Genomic DNA, 8488 nt, shown 5'->3' with positions numbered 1-8488 from the left:
GCCAGTTCAAGGTTTTTGGTCACCCTAAGCAAAACTTTAGCTTACTGCTCCCACCACCCACGCACAAATATTGACGTTCCTGAACCTCAGGTGAAAGTGTGGAGGTGGAATCTTAGAAATGTAACATCTGCTGTTTGTATTAAATTCAACAAGAATTCCTATCTCAGAGTCATCCTTCATTTTGTGATAGATTCTTTGGCATCCCCCAGATTCTTGAGCCACTAGGTGCCTGCCCAAAGCGGTCTTATGGTAGAGCCAGCCCTGACTCCACCACCTCTCTGGATGTCCCAATGGGATCATCTTCAAAGTAAGTATGGTTCTGACCAGTTTAATGTCAACAGGTAGACTTTTAAAATGGCCTCCAACATTTTGGTAAAATGTACGAAGATGGGAGTTCTATTTCACATGGGATGTTAATATGGGCAACCAATCAGAATCTAATTCTTATTGAATTAGCACCTTCTAGAAGATAATAGATAGTATCTGATTGATTGCCCATAGCAACATCCCATGTGAAATAGAAATCCCATATTAGAATATTTCCTGCTTTATGTAGGTAACCAGGGGGAAGATGTATCAAAGCTTAAAAAGATACCATCAGCTCCTAAAACATCCTGTAAAATGGCAGTTAGAAGCCAATTTGCTAGTACTTTATCTCTTCATTTGACTTCTCTCAAAGGCTTGATAAATATCATCCAAGAACACTATAAGTAAAGAATACAAATAACAACACTTGATCGTAATGGTAAATTGAATTTATTTTCTCTTGGAAAACAATTCCAGTAATCGCCAGGTTCACATGGCAGAGTAAACATTAATAACGATAACATACAATTTCGTTTAACGGATTCAAGAGTTTTGGCTGTGTGAAATCATCATTTAGAATAAAAAAAGAAAACAAAAAAACATTAGGACACACAAAGCATCAAAATGATCTTCTGGAGAAAAGATTCAGGGGAAAACTACAGAAGAACTATTGCATATATGGTAATGCTATTTGCCATACCGCAAGGCTTACAAATATATATATAAATATGTATGTATATATTTATATAGGCCTTATTCAAGATCTTTTGATGAGAAAAGCTTTTCTGTGCAAGAATCTCCTGCTGCAGTATAAAAAAGAAATCTTCAATTCAGCTGTTTTATATTAAAATCAGGATTAAAGACGAGATCTACTGGGAAAAAAAGTTGGACCACAGCTGGAAAATACGCAACCATATTTCTTGCTCTGTCTGCAAAGGAGCACAGTTACATCGGCCTCTTTCCTCGCAGGCCTTCAATTTCTTTTCTTTGAATAGGGCCCAAGTCAACCGTCTTTATAAGACGGTTTTCGTATTGAACAACATAATACATGTGCAACACTGTATATACAATAGGTTTATCTGGTGCTGAAACGTCCAAACACATGAACATCCAACAGTTCCAATAATACAAGTTTTATGGTAAAATACAATGCTTTTTGAATAATATACATGAACAATCAAAGTTTCGTGCAAAGATTAAAACATGTTCCCTTTTCTGAGCCTCCAAAAAATCTTCAGATGAATCTGTTTTTTGCATTAGCTGCTATGTTGGGTCATTGTGTGATTCTGAAAGAGAAGAAATGGGAGAGATGACTCAGGGCGCTGTATGTTGCTATTGTTCCAGACATATTTAAGCATTTTCAGAGGAAAATAACAGAACATTTTATGAATGGAATGCAATCAAGACCATAATAAATATTTAACATTCTAGTTCTATTGCCGGGAAGAAGCAATACCACAGTGATTGATCGATAGAACAGGATATGTACAGAGCTCTAGGAAGGAAGGGTTAATTAGAGATAGATTGCACTAGATCTGTGCAGGCCCTGGATGGTACCCGGCTTTGATACAACCAATAAAAACACTTAACTACTGTATCTGGACATCGTGAAAATACTGTATGAGGTGATCTCAGTCTACAGATACCATTTGTTTTAGGTGGAAGTACTGTAACATGGATAGAGCAATATATGATTGCACTGTGATCGTATGCATACAATGCTTAAAAAGATATATTTATGAATGAGAAGTATAAAATTCATCAGTGCCGTAGAATTTTAGACACCAAATTTATTTGAACATTGATGAAGAAAATGCAGTTTGTCAGCTCAGTTCATTTTTCAAGGGGATTAGAGCCTCCAAAAACATTGCCGTTTCTTAACACACACATATATATGGGATGCAGTCAAAATCCCGACGGTCAAAATCCCAACGGTCAAAATCCCGACAAGGACAAAATCCCGACATTTAAAATACCGACATTTAAAATCCCGACATTCAAAATCCCGACGTATAGAATGTACAGGTGAAACAGTCTAAATAACTTTCGGTCGACAGGTGCGAGGTCGACATGGCTTTTTCACTGTTTTTGAACTGACGTGTGTATTTCATGCCCTACCATCCACTACGGCGTGGTGGGAGAATAAAATAGTGTGCCGAGCGCAGCGAAGCACCGTGCCCGAAGCATTGCGAGCGAAGCGAGCAATGCAAGGGGCTGCGGTTCACTTGCAACTGTGTCCATGTCGACTGTGTCGACATTCGGGTAAAAAAAACTGTGAAAAAGCCATGTCGACCTCGCACCTGTCGACCGAAAGTCATGTAGACGGTTTCACCTGTACATTCTATATGTCGGGATTTTGACCCTGTCGGGATTTTAAATGTCGGGATTTTCTCCATGTCGGGATTTTGTCCTTGTCGGTATTTTGAACCATTCGTGATTTTGACCCTGTCAGGATTTTGACCGTCGGGATTTCATACCAAATCCATATATATATATACACATATATACACACACATTTCATTCATTCTAGTGCCATACATCTGACACAAACCATGCAGTTCCTGGTGTGTCGCTCTCTGCTCTAGAGTGCCAACTCTAAACACTACAGAAAATTAAAGTAACAAACATCCAGAAGTATAAATGCACATATTATTATAAAAATATGCGGTACTTATGAGTTATCCGGGCGCCCGATTTTTTGATTGTATGCCTTAAGTTAAGGCATACAATCAGATGCGATGCGATACGATATCGCATCGCATCGCATCGCATGCGACCATCCGATGCGATGACCCGATTTTTCCATAGGAATCAATGTTAAAATGGACTGAGTCCATTTTAACATGGAATTCAATGGGAAAAGGGGTCCTTTTCATACCCCTACTATCCAAGTGGGCATGGAGTTGGATATAAACCTGTGGCGAGCGTAGCGAGCCACCGAGCCCGAAGCGTGGCGAGCGTAGCGAGCCCCGCGAGGGGACATAGAATACCGTCCCCTCGCGGGGCTCGCTTCGCTCGCCACGCTTCGGGCTCGGTGGCTCGCTACGCTCGCCACAGGTTTATATCCAACTCCATGCCCACTTGGATAGTAGGGGTATGAAAAGGACCCCTTTTTCCCATTGAATTCCATGTTAAAATGGACTCAGTCCATTTTAACATTGATTCCTATGGAAAAATCGGGTCATCGCATCGCATCGCATCCGATGGTCGCATGCGATGCGATGCGATGTGCCCGATCCGACCCGATTTAGAAATCGGGCGCCCGGATAACTCATAAGTACCAAATATGCCATATAATGATTTAGCCAGTAGATAAGGTTACTGTCTGTACTACTGGGAGGAATACTGGTGCTAGATTAGGTCACCAACCTTCCAACAAGGCTGTCGATATTGTGAACAAATACATCATCAATAGTCCCTTCAGTAGTACATATCACTATCTACTGGCTAAATCATTCAATTACATAATATTTTATATACTGATACAGTATGTGTAGTAAGTGCTGTAACTAGCACTCGCGGCATCCTGGGCTGGCCACACCCCCTTTACATGTGATGTCACTCACAGGGGCGGGGTCGCTAGCACCTAGAAACCACAACGGTCTCCGGTGTCTGGTAACTGTGGGGGAGCACTACTGCCACACTACTGGCTTGCAGGGTGCAATTCCATGCACCCTGTAAGCCAGAAGCACGGGCAGTGGGGCAGGTGCACCCGTGGAGCCTCTATGCGGCGAACCTTTTGCGCACACTTATTTACTGCCCTGGGTGTGGTAATGGTGCCGATTTGTTATTTTTATGCTATAGAATAACATATCCATAGCGATCCACGTTTGTTTCATTATTCTTAGGATACTTGGATAGTTTTACAATATTTTTCATATAGGTAATATAAGTCTTAGCGCTTTTATACCTTTCCTTTGCATTTTAGCAAATGTAGCTGTCAGTCAAGATCCAATTAAATATTTTGGGTTCATGCTGTGTGCGGTAATTAACAGGAAGGTAAAATATAGTAAATGTGCAGCCTACATTCTCATATTGCATATTAGGCAGAGACTAGATTTACTTGTCTACAATAGATCACTTCTGTTCCCTAATATGTTTGCTAACTGAATGAATAACCTGGAACAGACAGTCCGCACCACTATATCTAACTTCGGAAGAAAGCAGCAAACACGTGACTTACAGTACAAAATCATTTCGCCAGATGGTGACAGCACCGGAGCAGCGTGCTTTTTTCCATAGTTCAAGAACACAAACAGAAGCAATTCATCATTACTGATTAACTAATTATGGCACACTACGTGCTTCTCGTGAGGAGAACTGTATCCTTAAACAGATTTCATTCCATGTAATTTGATAGGCAACCTGTGGCCATCCAGCTGTTCTATGACTACATGTCCCAGAATGTCCTGGCTAGTATGGCATGATGAGACTTCTAGTTCTATCGCATGCTAATATTCTATGGAATAAAAATCTAACACTGCTCCTCGCATCTTTGGGGAGAATTCAAGTGTTTTGCTAGTTGGGAGCCACTAGATGGCACCCGACTGAGAAATTAAAGGGTAGATCTGTTTAAGCGCGCACAGGCATCGGCGCTGACATTGCGGTTAGGTTGTTCCATCTTTTTAGTGGGCTGGTAACTAGTATCTATATACAAGGGCGTAACTACCATAGGTGCAGGGGGTGCAGCTGCTATGGGGCCCAGAGCTGAGAGGGGCCCACTTTGCCTGTCAAAGTATCATGTTCTATATAAAATTGTCAGCATTAGTTGATGAATAGGGGCCCTTACAAACTTTTGCTATGGGGCCCACATGTATCTAGTTACGCCACTGTCTATATATTATTTATTTTATTATATGGGATTATAGGCATTAGATCCATATGTATCATGTTTTCTTAAGTTGAACCTTGTTTATCCGTATCTAAGCTGCATTACATTTCCAGGGACTTAGTACAATATTCCGCCTTTAAGCGCTTTTCGTATTTTTCAGGGTTTTTATTGTTTGTTTGTTACAAAAGCAATTGCTTTCCAACAGTCCGGATAATAAGTCTTTTGACCTGCATTGTACTCTGACCTATTAAGGTCAACCCAACGCTCAGGCATATAGCTGATTTCGGAAATGCCTGCAAGTCCTGCATTTCATCTCCTGCCCACTCAGAATAAAGCGCTCTTTAAATGTATGTGTACGAGTCCCATCTGACCAGACAGGCATCCCTGTTGTGGCAATGGAGGGACAGAAGCTTCTGCCTTTATTAATGAATGCAGACCATTATGAGTCTGACTGGCTCCTGCTCTGTTCCCAGAAGCATATACTGTACGTGACTTAAAATGTTGTAATATTGACACAAGCAAGTCAGGCACCCCTAAGGAAAATGACTCCTTGTATATAATGTAGGCTCATAACAGCTCTAAGAGTACAAAATACAATCCTGGGGGATCCAACTGACATGTACCGCATTCTACCTAGTCCCTGAACATTACAAAGAATTTCTTTGTGAAGGAATTCTCAAGGACAGCATAAAACTGAGTTTTGTAGCATCGTTTTGGCTCTCGGTTCTCAACACTAAATCGTTTGCTTTGAATCAATGAAAGTGCTATATCATCTGCATTAATCGATGAATTTGGTTCAATACACGTTCTATTAAATTATACTTTCTAATTGAGATTTTCTAGCACTGCCCTGTGCTTCTTTCTGTGTTGTAATTTTCAAGTTGTTACAGACAGGTTAAAAGTTCTGGACTTTCCAAAGACTTAAGGAAAAAGGAAAGAAATATATTTACAATTAGAAAAGAGAAACAAAGCATTTAGGGTGAATTAAATTAGCAGCGGGAAATTACTATTATTGATCCACAAATTATTCTCGATTTTGAGTTTTTGCACGAAAACTGTGTGTGTGCGTGCGTGTGTGTGTGTGTGTGTGTGTGTGTGTGGGGGGGGGGGGGGGGGGCTGCAATTGAATTGACCACTGAAACCACCAGGTATAAAATCACAGTAAAGATGTTCCTTTTTCCGGGGCATACTTGTGTATATGCAGGATTTACTGCAAGGGGAAAATCTCTGGGTTTCAAGTCTGGAGCTAATCATGTGCAGAGAGAGTTACATATGGGAGTTATTTTGTTTCTGTGCAGGGTAAATACTGGCTGCTTTATTTTTACACTGCAATATTGATATCAGTTTTAAGTACACATCTCACCCAAATGTAACTCTCTCTGCACGTGTTACATCTGCCCCACCTGCAGTGCACATGGTTTTGTCCATTAAAGAAGGAGTTTGCTTTTACAAACCAACCAGAATCACCCCCATAGTAGAGATATTGGCCCTTACTCAGAGATCTGATCGCAGTACAAATTTGTTCTCAAAATGGGCAAAACCATGTGCACTGTAGGTGGGGCAGATGTAACATGTGCAGAGAGAGTTAGATTTGTGTGAGTTATTTTGTTTCTGTGCAGGGTAAATATTGGCTGCATTATTTTTACACTGCAATTTAGATTCAGTTTCAACACACCCCACCCAAATGTAACTATCTCTGCACATGTTACATCTGCCCCACCTGCAGTGCACATGGTTTTTCCCATTTTCCAAACAGTGCAGACTTTTCCTTGCAGCTCCCAATGCTGTACATGCATATGATACTGAACCTGTTTATATAAGTGAGACATTTAGCAGTGAGGGCTAATTGCAGAGCCAGATTAATGGGTGGCCCAGAGGGTACGTTACCCTGGGACCCCTGTCTCTCATTTACAGTATATTTGTTTTAGAGATAGAGACAGACTTGTCTCCCACCCTACACTGGCCGGGGCCAGCCTCGCGGCACAGAAGGAGCACAGCTGCTCCTCACGGAGAGCGCTCTGCATAACATAAGCAGCAGCTGAAGGAGCTACTGAGCATGTGCAGAAGCTACAGTACCTGATCACATGGACCTTGGCAGTGATTGATCTCTGTCTGTCCTCTGTTGGGTTAGTACTGTGTGTGTGTGTGAGTATGTATGTTCTGTGTTTGTTGCATGTATGTATGTAGTGTGTGTGTTGCGTGTATGTATGTATATAGGGTGTATATGTATGCTGTGTGTATATTGTGCCTATGTATGTGTGTATGTTTGCAAGGTCTTTTGTGTATGTATATGTGATGTTGGTGTGTGTGTGTGTATGTACTGTATGTATGCTGTTTGTGTTTATTTAGCCCTTAGATGCCCTCCTTGTCTTAAGTACATAGGCCCCCTGAAACCTTAGGGCCCCATTTATCAAGTGGCTAAATCCCCGAAAACACCCATTTTTGGGGGTTAGCCGCAAATATTAAGTATCCCCTGTATGTATTAAAGGGGGACTGCAGCAGGAATCTCGAATCCCCCCCCCCCTGCACCGCCGCCGGCCGGATCCCCCATAGGTTTCTATGGGGGATGCGAAGCAGCCTGATGTATCAACATTGGGCAGCCTGGCTTCGCACCCCTGGGCTATCGCCATTCTGAGATGGCTATAGCCCACTGTAGCCTATAGGCTACACACCGCACTGCCCGGGCCCTTTAATCCAGCTCTAGCTAAATAGATATGCCACTTAGTGATAAAACTATCCTCCCACCCCTTCCATTACATGGAGAGGCTCCCTATAACTATATACTTTTCTCAAATTAATTTTGCAGAAAGGAGGCTCTTAAGCGCAGAGTTTTGTGCAAAAAAGCAGTGCTCATCTTGCCTGTCCCCCACCACCAGACCACCAAATTACCTCACTGACAACTTCTAATATAATTACATTGGGGAGAATGAGGCATCATAATATGGAAGAGGTGAGGTTGGACACCGTGCTACACTGTGCACATCGCTGCACACTGGGAGTGCTTTATTATCAGTAATTTCCTATGATCAAGTAATTAATTTTGATCCCAATAAAAGGTTTAACCTCAATTTACTAATTAGTAACTAAGTGGAATTTATAAAGGTTGTACAGGACTAAATTGTGGGGAGAATATTACCCAAAGTAAAAAATTTACATCTGGAAGAAAAAATCCTAACCAAGTCAGGTGGCAACAGATTACTAAATTGGGTTCTGGCATTGAAATAAAATGGTGATTCATCCATACTCCTGTGTGTTCCCACTGGCAGCCTATTGCTGATGGAACAGACACTGCTTGGCAGTGGAAGAGAAAAGACTTCCATTATGTCTAGCTTGAAATGATATTTGAAGGCT

The 8488-nt window shown here is 41.5% G+C and overlaps 1 protein-coding gene across 8 annotated transcripts in view; it reads right to left on the bottom strand.

Annotated features, from left to right (window-relative positions):
• Positions 1 to 740: 740 nt before the first annotated feature.
• Positions 741 to 8488, bottom strand: part of ZNF521 (zinc finger protein 521) — a 315240-nt gene continuing 307492 nt past the window's right edge. For all 8 annotated transcript variants that reach the window (XM_083187494.1, XM_083187489.1, XM_083187490.1 and 5 more), the window contains one exon: positions 741 to 1592. In XM_083187494.1, coding sequence (XP_083043620.1) covers positions 1563 to 1592 — 30 coding nt within the window. In that variant the 3' untranslated portion in view covers positions 741 to 1562. The remainder of the gene's footprint in view (positions 1593 to 8488) is intronic.

Source organism: Crinia signifera, chromosome 5, assembly GCF_055691185.1.
Source record: "Crinia signifera chromosome 5, ASM5569118v1, whole genome shotgun sequence".
NCBI classification, from domain to species: domain Eukaryota; kingdom Metazoa; phylum Chordata; class Amphibia; order Anura; family Myobatrachidae; genus Crinia; species Crinia signifera.
Note: the sequence above shows the minus strand (reverse complement) of the source record. Positions and strands in the feature narration are given on the sequence as shown.